This window comes from Jaculus jaculus, chromosome 3, assembly GCF_020740685.1.
Source record: "Jaculus jaculus isolate mJacJac1 chromosome 3, mJacJac1.mat.Y.cur, whole genome shotgun sequence".
NCBI lineage: Eukaryota > Metazoa > Chordata > Mammalia > Rodentia > Dipodidae > Jaculus > Jaculus jaculus.
Window position 1 is genome coordinate 121,647,318 of NC_059104.1, and position 19,508 is coordinate 121,666,825.

At 45.8% G+C, this 19,508-nt stretch overlaps 1 protein-coding gene across 4 annotated transcripts in view; it reads right to left on the bottom strand.

Moving 5' to 3' along the window:
* Window positions 1-460: 460 nt before the first annotated feature.
* Window positions 461-19,508, bottom strand: part of Amotl1 (angiomotin like 1) — a 143,741-nt gene continuing 124,693 nt past the window's right edge. For all 4 annotated transcript variants that reach the window (XM_045146458.1, XM_004661926.2, XM_045146457.1 and 1 more), the window contains 5 exons: window positions 16,189-16,379; window positions 10,598-10,723; window positions 9,183-9,409; window positions 6,870-7,145; window positions 461-6,228 (listed from right to left, as the gene is read on the bottom strand). In XM_045146458.1, coding sequence (XP_045002393.1) covers window positions 6,122-6,228; window positions 6,870-7,145; window positions 9,183-9,409; window positions 10,598-10,723; window positions 16,189-16,379 — 927 coding nt within the window. In that variant the 3' untranslated portion in view covers window positions 461-6,121. The remainder of the gene's footprint in view (window positions 6,229-6,869; window positions 7,146-9,182; window positions 9,410-10,597; window positions 10,724-16,188; window positions 16,380-19,508) is intronic.

The following is a 19,508-nucleotide window of genomic DNA, read 5'->3' on the forward strand; positions in this document are numbered from 1 at the left end:
TTCCTAGACAACTTATCATATGACACCGTGCCATCAAAGCCAGCATTGGCCCCAAGACACTAACACAGCAGCCACCATCTTCTTGTACACCCTGTGTCCAGGCTTCTGAGAAGAATCCCTGAGTGGCACTGTTTCTGGTACCATTGGGGAAGCTGTGAATCCTTGCCCAAAGAGGAAGGGATGCTGACATATGTACTGAGAGGACTCACCTCTAGCTGCGTCTCCTAACACTCATTCCTCTGCAGGGGCAGCAACTATGGGCTGCCAACTCCAGTGGTGGTGGCATGATCATATTCTCCTGGAAAGTCAGAGTCTGTGCCAGTGTGGGTGAGATCGCTGGTAGTTGGAAGGCTCTGGAACCAGCACCAAGTGCAGCTGCCTCCATGCAGTGTGGAAAAGTAAAAGTATTTATACTTTATGTTCTTTGGGGAAGAAAGGACCAAGTGAGACAGGAAAAGAGTCTTGTTGCTATTTTATCCATTTATTACATACAATATTAAGGCACAAGATTAAGCAGCAAAGAATAGGAAAGTCTTTGGCAGAATAATAGTATCTATGTTCACTGAGGGTGGGGACCTGGGTGTTCTTTTACTCCCCCGTCTGCACACACACACACCACTGGCGGTACACTTCTGTGTACCACCCCACAAATCAGACCTGCATCAAGAAGATGCCAAAGGCTACGCAGATACCAGAGCATGTTGGAAGTGTGGCACCTGCACCCAACACAGCAACACACATGCAGGCAGGAAGGACAGTGGCCTCGTGACTCTCAAGAGTGGGCTGCACTTGAGTGCCTGTGTTGGCCCCTGCTTTGCAGAATTTGACACTGGTTCTGAGTCTTGCCAAGGAGGCTCGACCATCTCTCCTCAGAAGGGAAGGACATCTTATTCAAATAAAACAGCTGCGCATGCTCTCTTCCCATTCTGCCTTGCAATAAATACTCCCAGGTGTGTATCTGAGAACAGAATCCTAGGGGAAAATCACATGTAAACATGGCACTGGGCAGCAAAACATTAGGAGCTAATGCAAGAAAAAGCTGTATATGCACTGCCTTATATAGAGGGTAGTACTTCATTATGTGAGGAAGCAGTTTCAACAAAGACATACAACCTCAGTCACAACATAATGACGATAACATGCACTTAAGTATGTCTCTGTTTTACACAATACCTACCTGGTGTTCATATGGAAGAATATGCACTTAGCATGTAGTATAAGCAGAGCTGTAAACACATATGAGGTATGGCAAGAGGAGTGATTTTGTAAGTGAACCCCCCGAGCTGTGTGTACTAACAAGTATCCTCCATTCTCAAATGGTGTGTTCAGAGGCTCTGAATCTGAAGATTTGTTCAAAGACACTTCTTAGGAATTTTTGTGTTGTCTTAATTGCCATCTGTATTCATTCAACTGTGCTGTGAACAACTTGGGATTGTTCCCAAAACTAAAAATCCTCAAAACACAAAGGTTTGTTTGTTCTTGTTTTGTTTTCTTTTTGTCTTGAATCAGAGGAACATGCCAGAACCTGAAGGCCAATTTTATAGAGATTTTCAAATGTTTGACGAGCTGATTGTGGAATGTTCTGGAATAATCCCAAATCTCTCACCCACATGAAGGAAGACAAGGTGGGGTAAAACACTTGGATTTTCTAGATATTGAGAAAAGAAATTTTACCTCATATGTACGTACTTATATGTATGTATGTGTATGCCTGTATGTACATATGTATGTATGTATGTATGACACACACACATCATAATATACCATTAAATTACTAAATGAGAAAAGGGTAGACTACTTAAAGAGGGAAAATATTACTCACTAATTCCACAAGAAGTTCATTTACTGAAATGCTGACCATTGCATACTCTTGGCTAACCAGCATCTGGCAACTTCTTAATTATTCTGCCCTTTTTGCCAGGAGCCACACATCAGAGAAAATCCACTAAACATTCCTCTCATCAAATGAATACATTTTAAACATATCAATAAAATGAAAAGAAGAATAAGAAGAAAAGACAGCCAACATTCATAAAGCAGATAGACCACAGCCATCTCCACTTTGGTGGACTGGTCATGCTCTGTCTTTACCAACTTGAACATTCATGAGCTCGCCCTTCCAATAGCTTTGCTTGGGAGTGCAGGATCATAGAAAGAACACAGCTATCTGCTCAGATGCAGACAGGATCTAATGTGAGAAGCTGGGGTGGGACCCTGGTGTTCTTGGTTTGGGAGAATGCAACTTCTGGCTCAGCACAGCTCTGGGCAGTCTACTTGTGAGCTGCCTGTCTTAAAATCTTTCCAAACCCCCTTTCTTCTTCACTGACTCCCAGGACCCAAGCATCATGTTACTCTCCACACAAGTCTCTGGGACACAACAGACTGTGCAGGGAGGAGTGTTTCTCAGCCCACCAATACTTAGCATGACCAGGTTTCAGCCACTGCATCATGGGGGAACAGGTGGCTGGCACCAACCTACTTCTCTGAAGGGGACCCACTAAGGACTTCCTTCCTGGTCATCAGAACCACGAAATCCTTGTTCTGAACTCAAACCTCACTGGGAGCAACCATCTTGATACCCACTGACAGCCCTGCATAGTCAAACACACACATTCCAAAGGGCAGCCTTTGCAGAGCTGAAGCAGCAAGGGGCTGCATGGCTTTCTAACACCAGTTGAAGTTGGAGAGGACTGGGGAAGCCTTGCCCTGTGGGCATAGTGGGAACATGATGATCTCCACATGGCCATTGGCTACCAGCTTCTGGGAAAAAAAAGGGACAATCTAAATGCTCTTCAATACTCTGAAATGTTTGGCAGAGAATATTTTCCCTCCGGCAGCTCTAACAGCGATGATCTACTTGGTTAAACTGCGCTTTTAGAGATCTGACTTCAGCAACTTCACCCTGCAGCATGCCGACATCACCACACAGCCTACTCAGGGATAAGGCAGGATTATGCTTGCCAATTTTCCCTCGAACCCAAAGACTTTACCATTCCTCCCTGAGATAGAACACTCAAGTTCGGGATCAGATGCTCCTGGCAAAGTCTGAAGACTAAGTCTCAAGACAATGAGGCAGTAACTTCTGGGTGTACTTTGAAGTTGTGCTTAGGCAAGAGCACAAACACTTCCATCCCTGCCTAGTATGGATGGGTAATTACAGGAGCTCTAGGCTTTGTTCTATTTCTTGTGTCCCTAGAGATGTAGTAGCTTGTGTGTGCGCACACATATGACAACGGGCCACAGAGTGCCGAGGCATTACACTGCATGTCATGTTCAAGGATGTGCAGCCTGTGGTTCAGACTTCTCTTCTGAGCCTTTGTTTTAAGCCCTAGCTTCTTGGGGCACTGAGGCTTTCAGAGGGGACACAGTCAGCTGAGCCTAGTTGCTGTATCTGTTTAATCACATGACTAAACTTGGCCTTGCTCCTCTAGGGCTTTGGGGACTAGTCAAAATGTACTTACTATAGTCCTTGCATATAATGAATACTACAGAAAATCTACATGGCATTGTTCTTTTCAGAGTCAGATCATATTCTGTGAACTACTCAGACCTCAAAGTGGCTGTTCAGAGCCTGCAACCCATTATCTCTAGTAAGCCAAGCTTCTGGCCTGGACGAACTCCTATAAAAGAAGCGATTTGACAGGAGCCCTTTCCTCAAGGCAGATTAGCAAGAATACCAGATGGACAAAGCCACTCTAACATTGTCATTGGAGCCTGAAAAATAGCTGTGTTTCCCAGGTGCTCTGACAACTGCAATACTTGCCAATGCAGAGGGACCTACAGCAGAGAGTGTTCCTGTCATAGTGTGCTGATGTGCCAGCCTATGAGAGCAGGCTTCAGGATGAACTGGACTGTGACACTGCCTTTACCCACTGGTGGGGAGCCAGCTTAAACGGGTTGGCAGAGACATTAGAAGTGGGGCTGGAAAAGCAAACCTGTTTTCCATCTCTGCACATTTACTTTCTATTTCTAGTTCATATGCAGCACCAGCAGGAGGCAGTGTGCATGCCCTAAGAGAAGTTTCCATCAGTGGAACTTACTTCATCCTTGCAAAAGGTAGGGGGAACTTATATATCTATATTTAGCCCCTCTCCCACTGAGACTTCCCACACAACAAGACACTTGCAAGTTTGGAACTCAGAGTCTCAGAGCTCCCTTGGTTTCTACTTCTTTAAATACCCCTCTGCTCACTATGAGATGAGAAAATGTAAAGAGAAGCCAGGTAGCACCAACCTCCGCGGGCAGAGCTAAGGAGATCCCATCTGATCTGAGGGAAGGCTCAGAGGTGTACTGGTCAATGGAGCTGATTTCCTACCTCCTTTGCAGCTGACACCTCTTGCCATCCTTCCCCAAGGCAGCTTGGGAAGGCTGTATTGCTACAAGGGTGTTTGTAACCCTCCAACCACCAGTCCTGGAATAAATGACCTATACCAAGCTTTCCGAGCATGGTGTCTTCTGTGTGGCATTTACGGGGGACTTTATAGTCACAGAGCTAGAACTCTCTCTTCCCTTTTCCTAAAATAGGTCTGAGGAAAGGGCCTGGGAAACACAGATCCCTCTGATCTGGTAGATGATTCGGGATCTTTCAGGGCCACCTGACTAGCTTCACCTCTTTCCCAAGCCAGTACTTCCTGTACTTGTACTGGAATTCAGTGTTTATAGCCATGTATGCGAAAAAAACAGTCCCAGCAGAGGCTTCAGAGATTCCCATCTCCCCGCCCCATTTATTTGGGCCTGCTCATTCCCACTGCGTTTCTGCCTCACTTTGAGTAAATTATTTTCCATGTAAAACCTTAAAAAACCTGACCACACTGTGTATTTACTGGCCTGATAAGCTACGAAGCAAGTTAATGGCAAAGAAGTGAGCAGAGAAGCCTGTGTGCTCATCATCAGCAGTCAGGGCCAAGCCCAGGTGGGGTGGGGGTGAACAGGCTATCAAACCCCACATGCAAGACAAAGGTCCAGGGGGCACGGTGAGATTACGGATGCCACCCAGCCAGTTATGTATGCACTGTCCTCAGTTTCCCGAAGCATCATTCTGAGTGTCTCCATCCAACAGGGCAATGGGATGGAACTACCAAGCTCCTTCCAAGGGAGCTGATGGGAGAGACACTGAGACCAGTACCATGACCTTGATGCAAGATGACAGTGACCCATGCAATCATGAGCCTCACCCAAGCTTCCATAGCTCAGGCAGAATGAAGATAACAGCTGTGGCCCAATCAGCGAGGAAGCGGCCAGGAAGCCAGCAAGTGACTCTATCCTGCTGGGCAAGGCAGGAACAATGGCAGTTCTCCTAACTCTCACACTTAAGGGACTCTTCTGTCTTATTAAACACAAGAAAACAAAATAAGGACCACCAACAACAAAATAAAATTAAACAAAAGAGAGCAGGCAGATAAACTTGGAGAAGTGATGGTAGATGAAAACCAAGGTCATCACGCTCCCATACTGTTTACAAATTATCACTGAATCCAGAAAAGTGAAGAAACACTATGCTTGTCTCAAAACGCAAACAAACAGGTACAATGGTGAAGAGACTGCCTGAGGAATTTCTCTGTCACCACTGGATGCTATACACACACACACACACACACACACACACACACACACACACACACACACAATGCTCCGTGATGGCATAGTCATACTGCATTATGCCAAGTTGGGTTCCAGAAATTGTTAGCAAGATCTTCTTAAACAAAACATGCTAAGAGACAAGGAAAATGGGGCTATTCCAAGAAGGTCCATGTTATGATTTATCTGTTTGTAACCTGAGAACAGGGGAACACAGAGCCTCCCCAACACATACAATTTCTCTACAATGAAAAATGCCATTTACTATTTCTTCTTTACTCATTTACTATTTCTTCTTAACTCGGTTCCCAACCTACATGCATCACCTCTTCCACCATCTGTAATAAAACTCCATAGTGTTCGCTTTACTCGCAGTCATGTAGGTGTGTGTTTGTGTCACATTTACAGAAATGGTTATTATGAATCTGAAACCTGTCAGTTCACATCATTCCTGGTTTCACATCTGCTACCTTTCTCAATCTTTCTTCTCCCTCTCTGCCTCTTTTCTTCTTTGTCAACACTGTGGTATGAAAAGGGAAGGCAGTTAGATGAGCACTTCCATCATATCTCCATCTGGGAACTCGGGCTTGTGCAGCAAACAGCTGACGCGGCCTCTGTGGTCCACTGACTTTCCATGGCCAGGAGAGTTCTCTGCCAAACAGAAGGCAAATATGAGTAGCCCACATATCAGGAGGTGCCCGGACTTTACATAACCTTTCTAATATGGACCTCTATCCAAAGTTGTGGCTTACCCAAGAGTCCTCCCGTAAGTTAATTATCAAGCATTTGGGCTCAGGAACAAGTAACTTAAAACATACTCCTGCCGGGCGTGGTGGCACATGCCTTTAATTCCAGCACTTGGGAGGCAGAGGTAGGAGGATTGCCGTGAGTTTGAAGCCAGCCTGAGACTACATTGTGAATCCCAGGTCAGCCTGGGCCAGAGTAAGCAGAGTAAGACCCTACCTCAAAAAAAAAAAAAAAAAAAAAACCCAAAACAAAAAAACAAACAAAGGTACTCTTCCTGGTGAAGGGCAGACGAGAATGCACTTAACATCAGGCTGGACTCAAATTAGGAACTCCTTTTGCATGGTAACACACTAGAAGTGGCTAGACACATGTTAGTCCCCTAACAATGGAAAGCATGCACAATGTGGGGCCAGAGATGACAGGATTGAATCACAGGAGCTGACTAGTGTGTCTGCTCTCTCCAGAGCAGTAAGACTCCTTCCTGTGGGTCACACAGTCCCTGTGTGGATCTTAGGAAGAGTGTAGGGGAGGTGGTAGCCACATACCTAGTTTCTCCATGGTCCCTTTGGCCACTGGGTGTTTCAGGATCGGGCTGTTGGAAGGGGTGGCACTCAGCCTGCTGCGGTTGGGAAGGGAGGCCATGTTGGGCCAGAAGAGCTCAGTGCTCTTGTCGGTCTGTGTGCTGCTGTCCTTGCTGCCTGTCTTGGCATGGGTACTACTGGTCGGAGTTGCAGGAACCGGCGGGGACAGTGCAGAGGCAGGTGAGCTCACCAGCAAGGGGACAGAAGCATGTTCATGGTGCTCCTTCCCAAGCAGCAACCCTTGGGGTAGAAGAACAGCCTTTCAGTCATTCTTTGTGTGTGTGCACATGTGCATGTGTGTGTTTTTGCACTTGTGTGCTCTGTGTACTTGTATATGCAGATGTACACACTGTGCATACATGCAGAGGCAAGAGGAAGAATCAGGTGCCTTCCTATGTTGTTCTGCCACAATTTCCGTGAGACAGTCTTTAACCCTGGAGCTTGGGCTTTGTTTCAGGTAGACTGACTGAACAGTGAGTCCCAGAAATCCTCTTGTCTCTGCTCCCTCAGCACTTCAATTTTAGGCAAGGCCAGCTATACCCAGCTTCTTATGTGGGTACTGGGGATTAATCTCAGGTTCTCATGCTTGCCTAATAGGTATGGCAACTTTGGAGCAAAACAAAATCTGTGATACAAAGTTTATAGTAATGGTGATTGAGCTAATGACAACTCCCTAGTAGATGGAGGAGGGAAGGGTCACAAGACCCTCACCTGAAATTGCAGTCATTGTTCCCACCTGCCCTCTCTGCAGCTACAAGTAATCTTGGGAGAAGCTAGACTACATAGGAGGCAGAAGGTTGCATAGAAGAGGGTCTGATACATCTTTCATGAGGTCACTTTCCAGGATGGGGTGGGCTTTCTGGTGATGCAGCTGCCTACATCATGGGTGAGTCACCCATGCTCCTGTACTAACCCCAGTGAACTCATTGGCTCACCAAAATGGGATTTGGTGCAGCTTTACTTTGGCCTGTCATCTGAGACCTAAACAGACCTGTGTTTTCATCTCCCCAGGTAAAAAGTTTCCCAGGACACCACCTCTCCTAGATACTGGTCATTCAGGAAGGTGGACCTGCCACTTCTACCTCCTCTCAGTGATGGGACAAGATGGAGAGAATGTGAGGCCCTGTGCAACAGCCCATGAAGGTGTGCCTCGGTCTGAACCTTAACTCCCTCCTGTTTCTGTACATATGGACACCAATTACACAACCGAAAGGAACAGTAGCATAGCAACAGGGCAACTCTTCCTTTAGTCCTCGCCAATTAGGCCTGGTGCCCACATGGCAAAGGTTGTGATGCAGAGATATGTGCCTGGGCACATGTCACATGTGGATATACAGGGAGCTTTCTATCAAAGCTGAGCCACTTCCAATTCCTTACCGGACCTGTCTAAAGACTTGTCTCATTCGGACACTAGGCTGGGATCTAGTTGTTCATGCAACGGTCTTTGATGGTCCCAGCTGCTGTCCACACTCATCCTCTTTGATATGCAGGGGCTATGAGGGCCAACAGTGGAGGGACTTTAAGTAGATATTGTGGTTGGGAGCCTTTGAACCCACGCCGAGTTCATCTCTGTGTGGTATGGAAGCTCTTATCACTTTTGGGCAAAGTAATCAGGATCCTCTGGGGTCCTCATTAGGGAAAACTGGCTCTGAACTCAGCAGTAAAACAAAGCACATGCTGAGCCCATGCATCAAAGAAGGGCTGGACACCTAGAGCTACCAGCATAGGGAAGAGAACACAGGACATGGATGCTGGCCACTTCCTCTTCAAGCCCCACCCTCACTCCAGGAAATCACACTTGTGGACTTCTCAATGGTCTGCCTGCAGCTACCCACACTGAAAAGCCTCTGATCCTTGAGAGCACTTCTCCCAGCTCCCCTTCCCCATTATTTCCCTTGGGCCTTTCCCGTCCCATAGGTGATGCACAGCAGACTTCTTGAGGTGAGGAAGCATGAGGGGCAGTCACCCCTTGTCCAGTGCAGAGCCCTGTTCAGAGGCTGGATGTCTCAGCTTGTTCACTTAGGACATTCTGGGTGGCTCCTGTCCACAGTATTGATAAGAGCAAGCCAAGTCTACCAGCTTCTCTGCTGGTGTGGCATTTAGAATTTACACAGTGCTTTCACATATCTCACTTAATGCTCACAATCCACTAGGATGGATATTCCTCTCCATTTTAAAGATGCATAAATTGAGATAAGGTGGCATGCCCAAGTCCCAGAGCAGCAGGGGGGTCAATGCCAAGCTTGGGGGGCCTTGCTTTCCTGGTCCGAGGCTCACCTATGCTCCCTTTCCAGGGCTTCTCCTCCTTCTTCTCTTCGGCCAGCTGGCTGCTGGTAAGAGAGGCCTGTCGGGAGTGTGTCCCAGTGGCTGAGGTGATGGAGGGCACGGAGCGGGCGGGCCTCAGGCTGGAGGAGTCTGTCTTCCCTGCATCTTTACGAGATCGCTGCTGAAGGACCTTTATCATGGCATCTTTCTCTATGATTTTGGCATGGAGGTTTTTGATGCTGAAGAACAGAACAAAAGTGTTATTTAAATGTCATTTAGGTAGGAAACTTCAAACATGGGCTGGAGAGATGGCTCACTGGTTAAGGCACTTTCCTGTAAAACCTAATTACCCAGTACCCAAATAAAGCCAGATGCACAAAGTAGGACATTCATCTGGAGTTGTTTGCAGGGGCTGGTGGCCCTGGTATGCCTATTCTCTTTCTTTGTTGCAAATAAATAAAAATATTTTAAAAAGCTGTTTCAAAAAAGGAAAAGGAAAAACCTCAAATACTTCTCTCAGTCCACATCTTGGAACTTAAGTATTCAGGGGTGTGGAGGTCAAGTGCAGTAGAAGCTTCAGCTACTTGAAAGCTGCAAGCTATGTAAGGTGGGTCTTCCACAGCAAATCCAAAAAGTGCAGCTTTGCTGGTACCTCAGGAGGCTCGGGACTACCGAGAGGAGCTGGAGGATAACTGTGGTTACCTGCTAGGGACTTCCTGAACCTAGCTGGTCAGTGACCAGTTTTGGTGGGTGTATAATAGGATGGGACAAAACATGGTCTCACAGAAACTCCAGCCCCAAATATGTAGGTTTCCAAGTACAGTCTACTCCTCTACTTTCAAAGATGAAAAACTGAAGAAATGGCCAGGTTCTTTGAAAGATGATGAATTTTTATTCAGTGGATGGCCAAAAAATGAGAAGCACTACATAGCCAAATTCTTTTCCTGACTTGGTAGAAGCTTGTTAGCCCTTGTGACAGTGTCACTAAGCAGTTTTATTTTCACATCGGCACCTGGAAAGGCTCAGCACCCTGGGACACCTCAGGTCCTCAGTGATGTTCAAATCCTGTAGGAAATCATGTGTGGCCCCCAAGGAGTACCTTGGCACATAAGCTCTACACATAATTGGCTTCAAACCTCTGGACATTTGGGACAGGATTTGTTTCTTCTTTCCAGATGTCCAGAACTAATAAAAGAATCTAAAGTCACCCTGTCACTACACTGTCTGCACCTTAGTTGTCCTCCGAGGCCCCTGACAGGTGGAGCCATTTGCTCCCACCCCCTTCTCTCAGAGCAGATGAGACATCTGAGCGTATCGGCTGACAGCCCTCAGAGTAGGGCAGTGAGGCAGCCTGTCGGGAGGGATGGAGTGGTGGTCCCATTCAGGTCTGAAGGTATGGTAAGCAGTGTCACGTAGCTGTCCCTTACGTGTACTCCATGTCCTGGCACCTCCTGTTCGCCTGCACCACCTCCTCCTCGTCCTGCCAGATGTGGGTCTCCAGAGAGTTCTCACCATAGCTGCCATTTCTCGAGTGGTTGATGATCGTGGTGTCCCTGGGAGCACAGGACAAACACTGGATCACAGCAAGCCTTCTTGTTTGGTTTTCAATGCAAACAGACTGTGGACGGAGAGGTTAGCATTTGTTCTGTACTAGGATGTCCTCCTCACCTTCTACAGGAACAGAAGGGCCCTCTGGCTCCACTCCCCTCACTCACTGATAGACCTGGGCAGGTGCCAGTGTAGTGGAGAGGGTGAATGCATAGAGAAGCAACCATGGCACACCATGCTGAAAATGCCCTACAGACTCCTCCAGCCTCCTGCTCTCTCCTAATGTCAGCGTATTCTCCTCCTCCCCAGCTTGTTTTCCCAAGGAAAACAAAATAAAATTCAAAATAAAAATTCCTGGCTTTGACAACTAGCACTGCTGTGTCCTAAGCTAAGTGGCTCATTGTGGGTAAGTGGATGGATATTTAGATTTAACCTGCTGTCATATAGAAGCTACCATCATGGTCATAGTCATATTTGCTTGTGATCCTATGTTCATACTATTCATTCTGGCTCCATCTTTTTTTTGTTTGTTTGTTTGGTTGGTTTTTTAATTTATTTTTTATTTTATTTTTGTTTTATCAAGGTAGAGTCTCATTCTGGCCCAGGATGACTTGTAATTAACTATGTAGTCTCAGGGTAGCCTTGAACTCACAGCAATCCTCCTACCTCTGCCTCCTGAGTGTGGCTCTATCTTTCTCTTTCAAACAGAGTTCAAGCTCTGCCTCTATGTATCAACCACTTTGGTCATTCAAAATAAAATGGGGTTCAATAAACACTTGATATGGAGATTGGTTCTCTCCAACAGTGAGGCTCCAAGCAGAAGTCTTCCTTCCCTTTTGTATCCTGCCACCCTCCTTATTTTATGAGCTCTGCTGAGCACTAGGTCATTTGAGAGTAACAAGTAGTCTGGGTTCCAGGATAGCAACAAGCAGAAGGCAGACATGTGGTCTTAAAAGCTCAGTGGAGGTGGGTAGAAAGAGTGTAGTGACAGATATAGGTAGATGAAAAAACAGTTAGCTCTACATAGGGATCTGAAAAGAAGTACTTCAGGAGAACTATTCCTACCACTGCATTTTGGAAATTAAATCAGTTCTTATTAACAAGGAAAGTAAAAATGCAGCAATGGAGCCATCTACATGATATGTGATGGAAGCACAGTGATGCCTCCTCTCATTACCTGAACATTAAACTCATCAAAAATGTCTGGCTAATCACGCATAGCCCCTTGGCATCATATTCCAATGCTACTCCAGTGGTGCAAAGCTCAGTAATCCTTTTCAGAGCACTGAGTCCCCCACACCCATAAAAGAGGCTACCTTTACCCTTCATGACAGCTGCCAATGAGTGAGCACTTATGTCATGCAGATGCCAGCAGAGCAAGGCATGTGTGTTTCCAGGTCTTACAGTGTGTTTAAAGAGGACAAAACCGGGTTTAGCTGACTTTTCCTAGAACAGTGTGGGTGAATGATGGAAAGGGATTCCAGCCCAGAGAGAAGTGACTCCCAAGTCCTTAACCATGCCCTGCACTCCTGAAGTCTTCAGTTGTCTGTGGAAAAAGGCCTCAGCAAAGACACAGAAAGATCAGCATATGGAGTGCAAAGATGTAAGTATGGCCCAAAAAAGTACAAACTGTGGCTGAAAATGGACCAGAAAAGAAATCCCAGAGACTATAAGCAAAGTGCTTTGAACATACTCATAGAACTACGAACTCACCATAGGGTACACACAAGAGGTCTATTCAGGAATTAGTGGTTAGAAACATTTCCCACCAATTTGCTTTGGAAAATTTCACCTAGAGCCAGAGACAAATTCTATACTGCCAAGTAATATAGCAGGCATGCCAGATGAAAACAAGTGAGACAGTAAATGCCCAAAAGTCTGAAAGGAAGATTAAATTGCTTCGAAATTTGTAGTTCCAACACTTTGCCCACTTATTAAAATGAGGTCCACCTCTAAAACTTCAGATTGATAGTGGCAAGATACATAAAGATGGCAAGAGTAGTTTGTGAACAAGAACAACATTGTTTGTATAAAAAATCATTACATTTAAATGGGAAGCATGCCTCGATGGCTGGAAAGAAAACCTGCCTAGAAACAGTTACTTTTATCCATTTAGCTGCAGCCCTTCAGCATGTACAAAGGGACTTAAAATTTCAACAGATCTCAAAACATGCTTCCTTCTTCTCCCCGACTCTCCTGTGTAGCACCAGACTTGCCATTTTGGAATTAGTGAGGTTTTCTTGGAAAGAACATGAGGTTGCACTTAAGTATGGAAGCACCTTTGAATGCATCCCTAGCCCTCTTGTGAGTGTGGGAAGGAGTTAAGCTCTAAAGGGTGGTTCTCATAGCAGTCTGATAAACATGGAAACAAAAAGGACTTAAATAAAGGAATGGTAAAAAGGACTCCATTTGTTTATCCAGGACTCTAAAGGCAACAGAGCATAAAAGCAGCAGGGCTAGGGATCTCCACAGACCCCGGTTCTCTGAGAGAAGAAGGCTGGACTTAGAATACACGAGTGGACGACTGTGTGCGGTCCTCTGGTCCCATTGCCCCCACCCTCCCTGTGTTACCGCAGGATTCATGCTCAGGCTATGACCCTTCCATCCTTAGTTGTGCATTCTAGTTGCCTTCATCCCTTTGGGTCCCATGATCCCCAAGCGATATCTAAAAGCAAAACATGCTAAAACAATGAAGTCCCCTGTAATATTCTCTCAGGCTATACATTCACACCACGACAGGGCCTTCATGTCCTCACCCAGAAGAATGTTGTTGGTTGCCTGCTCATAGCAAGACTAGTTTTAAATATTTCACTTTCGGGTTGGAGGGATGGCTTAGTGGTTAAGGCATTTATGTGCAAAGCCAAAGGACTCAGGTTCGATTCCCCAGGGCCCACCTTAGCCAGATACATAAGGGGGCACACAGGTCTGGAGTTTATTTGCAGTGGCTGGTGGCCCTGGCGAGCCCATTCTCTCTCTCTCTCCCCCCTCCCTCTTTCTTTGTCAAATAAATAAGTAAATAAATTTGTGTGTGTGTGTGTGTGTGTGTGTGTGTGTATACACACAAATACATATACATGCATACATACATACATACATACACACATATATGTATTCCACTTCCCAGACACTCAAAGGGGCTTGTCCAAATCACACCCCATTGTCACAGGGGGAGAAGTCTGGGATATAGGTGTTACCCTCTGCAGCACCTCTCCTGTGAAAGGAGGCTCCTAGGACAAGTGTGGAGGGTGCGGGTGCGGCATTAGTCTAACTCTGGCACAAAAGCCAACTCTCTCGCCACAGCTGTCCTCTTTCTCAAGACAGAGAAGGGATTCTGCTATTAGCTTCACAACATGAGGCTGAAGACAACATTGTATTTATGATAGACCTTTCCCCGGGCTTCACTATCTCCATCCACACTGACTGCAGAGACCAACTGCCTTCACCTCTCACCCCTCAACTTTGGGATTCTCCTTCCCAGAGCCTCACTTTCTATATGCTCTGGGATGTTTCCTCATAGTCACCACACACAAACAATACAGGTATTAAAAGAGTCCAAAGAGTTCATTTTCCACAGGGGTCTACAGCATTCCAGGTGTGAGGATGCTGGTCATCTGAGCCCACACACTGACACTGCCATCTCCAGTGCCTGAGTCACGACTGGTGACTCTTTCCATCTTGAGTAATGACCCCAGGAGCCCATAAATAGCTCATCAAGTGTCCTATCACCCTGGCCATTTCAGCAGGCCTTCCTGTACTCATCTTAGGAGAAATAATACCTTCCTAGGCAATGAGAAATAGCTTGAAAACCAGATGAATCCTCATCTTTTTTTGTTGTTGTTGTTTGTTTTCTGAGGTAGAGTTTCATGCCAGCTCAGGCTGACCTGGAATTCACTATGTGGACTCAGGATAGTCTTGAACTTTCAGCAATCCTCCTACCTCTGTCTCCCAAGTGGTGGGATTAAAGGTGTGTACCACCAAATCTGGCCCATCCTCATCTTTTAACTTCTCGCCTACTTTACATTCCCCATCCAAAATAGGACAGACAACGCCTCTTATTTATTAAGATGGGGAGATGGTTCAGTTGGTTAAGTGCTTGCTAAATAAGTGATCAGAACCCAAGTCCACATCCCTAGCACTCACATAAAATGCTACATGTGGTGATCCATACCTATAATCTCAGTGCTGGGGAGGTAAAGACAGAAGAATCTCTGGGGCTCACAGACTAACTAGCTGAGTCAGTGAGCTCTAGATTCAGTGAGAGTGTAAAGCAATTGGCGAAGATTCTATCATCCACCTCTGGTCTCCACATACATGCTCACATATGTACACATCTTCACATGCACATGTATATAACACACACACACACACACACACACACACACACACACCCTCTCCAAATATATTGAGCCTAAGCCTTGGTGAATTGAAAACTACTCTAAACTAAATGTCCAATATGACTTCTAGTCCAAAAGCAAATGGGGTGAAAGACAGGGATGGCCCATCCAAATGCCCAGCCTCCCCCCACCAGGCAAGTGGGGGTAGCAATCCTGCCTGAAGCTGAAGTCCAGCAACCCAAGACCAAGAAGGGCTGTGTTGCTTCTTCTAACAAGTGGTCTTTTGAGTTATTTATGGATTACAACATATTAGGAGCTAACAGTTACAGGAAGAATAAGGCTATGCAAGGTGACTTATGGGAAAGTAAAGTAACAGAGGCAAATTCTAGCAGCAGCAGAAAACAACCTCAACAAGTGACTTGAGCTTAAAGTCCAACCTCCACATGATCTGAGGTACAATGCTTTCTATCTGCATGACTTGGAACCAGTACTTCCCTTGGCCTCATTTTCTCTCCTTGTAAAGTGAGAATAAGAGTGCTACCTGCTTGCAGGCCTGATTTAAGGATACTCTTTTTATTTGGCCCCAGTGTTAAAAAGGACCACAAAATATATTTTCCTAAGAATACTCTTAAAGATCACATAGAATTTCCCTGTGTAGATGCCCTTTAGATTATTAAATAAAATCTCCTCTTGTTGGACTCTGAGTTGTTTTAAGTGCGTGGATATCCTCAACAACATTTGGTTGACTATCCTTTGGAGAGAAGGTATCATATTGTAGTTCAGGCTACTCTAAACTCACTATGTAGCCTAGGCTAGCCTTGAACTCATGGCAATCCACCTGCTTCAGTCTCACAAGTGGTGGGATCACAAGTGTCACCACACCCAGCCTTGTTATTATTTTTGTTTGTTTTTAGGGTTTTTTTTTTAATTAGTTATGTATACAGCATGCATACTGGGTATTTCTTTTTTTTTGAGACATGGTTTACCTCTGTGCTATGTATCCAGGCTACACTCAAACTCTTCATCCTCCTGCTTCAGACTCCAGAATGCTGGGATTTCAGGTGTGGGTTACACCACCCATTTGTTTTGCAGTATTGTCCAGTATGCTCTTCCGGGCAACACTGCATTCACCTCACCTCTCAGCTGCAGCAGTGGCTGCAGCGCTCATGGCAAAGTGTCGGATGGTGCTCTCCTCCAGGTACTTCTGCTCCCATTTGGTCATGTCAGCCTCCAGAGCCAAGATTCGCTCCTCCTTCTCCCGCACAAGTTCCATGAGGGCTGGGGCATTATATTCTGGCACGCTGGCTGGCTGCCCATTGCCATGTTTCTAGAGAAGCAAAAGGAATCTTGTGATGTTCAAAATAGACTGTAGGGTGGACCATACACACCTGCAGCATTTCATGGTGTATATAGTCCACACACAACAGCAAGAGCCCGTGGTCCCTCTCTCCAACAACGGACCACCTGAACTCACCGGATCCAGATGCTATGTCCCTCTGAATACACAGCTCTGTAAAACCCTTCAATAATCTCAATCCTGAAAGACTTATCTAATCCTGAATTAAGGATTTAATGTCTCTCAGCTAATCCACAGTAGTGGGAATTCAAATCCAGGTCTGGCTGCACAGCTCAAGGTGTGACTGAAAGGTGCCAAGACCATGCAGTTAATTCAGACCAAAGGTAAGAACTGGATTCTCTCCTGACCTCCTGGTCTAGGGCACTTTCTCCAGAATTCTGGGAAGTAATTTAATTCCACTTTGTTTCCCCTGAAGCTATGAACTAAAAACCAAATGGCACAGTTAGTATTGGAACATGCCCTAACACACAGGCTCTAGCTTCTCAAGACCTGCCCTATCAAGAGCAGAGAAGCCAATAAGATAAAGCATGGATAGGTGGAAGATCTCTAAGCCAGGGGCAAGTTCATTTTTCACCCATTCTTCCCCCCTGTGATAGGGAAGGAAAAGAGGTGGATATTACCTGGACTCTTTCCAAAGTGAAGACAGTCACATTACAGACTTTCCTTTTTAACTAAGGTATGGCATCGCCTCTAAAAATCATAAGTATAGGTCTGGAGAGATGGCTTTCTGGCTGAGACACTTGTCTGTGAAGCCTAAAGACCCGTGTTTGACTCCCCAGATCACACATAAGCCAGATGCAGAAGGTTGCGCATGCACACAAGGTGGCACACACAGTTGGAGTTCGATTGCAGTGGCTGAAGACCCTGGCACGCCAATTTCTCCTCTCTTTCCCTGTCACTAATAATAATAATAATAATAATAATAATAATAATAATAATATCATGACTATAGGGATCACAGATATTCTAAGGAAGTTCTGACTTTCAACAGCAGAGCATCTAAGGGTCTTTGGATAAGAGGCCCAGTCTCGGGCTGGAGAGATGGCTTAGCGGTTAAGCACTTGCTTATGAAGCCTAAGGACCCCGGTTCAAGGCTCAGTTCCCCAGGTCCCACGTTAGCCAGATGCACAAGGGGGCGCACGCGTCTGGAGTTCGCTTGCAGAGGCTGGAGGCCCTGGTGCGCCCATTCTCTCTCTCTCTCCCTCTATCTGTCTTTCTCTCTGTGTCTGTCGCTCTCAAATAAATAAATAAAAATTTTTTTAAAAAAAGAGGCCCAGTCTGAATGTGAGCCTATTTTGCACCAAAAGGAACTATTTTCCATCCATTCTAGGGTTGATGGAAAGGTGAAAGGAATAGGAGTGCTTTCCCCAGAACCATGCAATGGCCTAGACAACAAAAGGGTTCAGGTCATCTAGCTATAAGCCACCTTTGTGGTGGAACTCCTACCAGACAGAAGAAAACAGAAGGCATACTAGCTTTTGAAACACACATCTCTATGGAGTAATTTTGTTGTCATTTTTAAATTTTTATTTATTTATTTATTTGAGAGTGACAGAAAAAAAAGAGGCAGAGAGAGAGAGAGAGAGAGAGAGAGAGAGAGAGAGAGAGAGAGAGCGCGCGCGCGCGCGCGCGCCAGGGCCTCCAACCACTGCAAGCAAACTACAGACATGTGTGGCCCCTTGTGCATATGGCTAATGTGGGTCCTGGGGAACCGAGCCTCGAACCAGGATCCTTAGGCGTCACAGGCAAGTGCTTAACCACTAAGCATCTCTCCAATCCTGTTGTCATTTTTTGGAGCAAGAGAGAGATAGAATTGCTGTGCCAAGGCCTCCAGCTACTATAACAGAACTCCAGGCGTGTGTCCCACCTTGTGTGCATGCGCAACCTTGTCCACTGCGTCACCTGTGCATCTGGCTTATGTGGGATGTGGAGAGTCAAACAAGGCTCCTTAGGCAAACACCTTAACTGCTAAGCTATCTTTCCAGCCCTTTTTTGTAAATTTTTATGAGACAGAGAGAGAATTGGTGTGCCAGGGCCTCTAGCCTCTGCAAGGTCACACATGCATGTGTGACCTTTCACACTTGTGTCACCTTTGCATCTGGCTTATGTGGGACCTGGAGAATTGACCACGGGTCCTGAGGCCTCGCAATCAACTGCCTTAACCACTAAGCCATCTCTCCAGCCCCTACTCAGTATTTTTTAAAAATATATATTTTTTTAATTTATGAGAGAGAAAGAGGCAGATAAAGAAAGAGAGAATGAACACACCAGGGCTCCAACCACTGCAAACAATATCCAGAATGCATGTGCCACCTTGTGCATCTTGCTCACATGGGAATTGGAGAATCAAACCTGGCTCCTTAGGCTCTGTAGGCAAGTGCCTCAACCACTAAGCCATCTCTCCAACCCTCTATTCAGTTTTTTTTTTAATTTATTTATTTATTTGAGAGTGACAGACAGAGAGAGAACAAGGCAGAAAGAGAGACAGAATGGGCAGACCAAGGCCTCCAGCCATTGCAAATGAATTCCATATGTATGCGCCACCTTGTGCATCTGGCTTATGTAGGTACTGGGGAATTGAGCCTTGAACAGGGGTCCTTAGGCTTCACAGGCAAGTGCTTAACTGCTAAGCCATCTCTCCAGCCCATCTATTCAGTTTTTTAAAGCTACAAGTAGCAGCTTGCCAGTGACCAACATTCAAGTAAAAGTAAAGCAGAAGGCACACATCTGTCCATGCATGACCTGTGAGAGCTCATTAACCCCATGTGGCCACATACCCAGTCATAGGCAACAGGATGGACGAGGTAGGCCTCCAAGATCTGAAGTTTCACTATTTTTATTTTATTTTATTTTTTTATTTGAGAGCGACAGACACAGAGAGAAAGACAGGTAGAGGGAGAGAGAGAGAATGGGCGCGCCAGGGCTTCCAGCCTCTGCAAACGAACTTTTATTTTGGGTTTTGTGAAGTCAGAGTCAACTGTTATCCTGGTCATAAATTAAGAAGATTTGAAATTACTTGAAAGATACCATATAGTCCACCCCACACATCCTCACCCCATGCGAGAGCAGAATTTCCAATGGGCTCAGAGGCTGTTACAA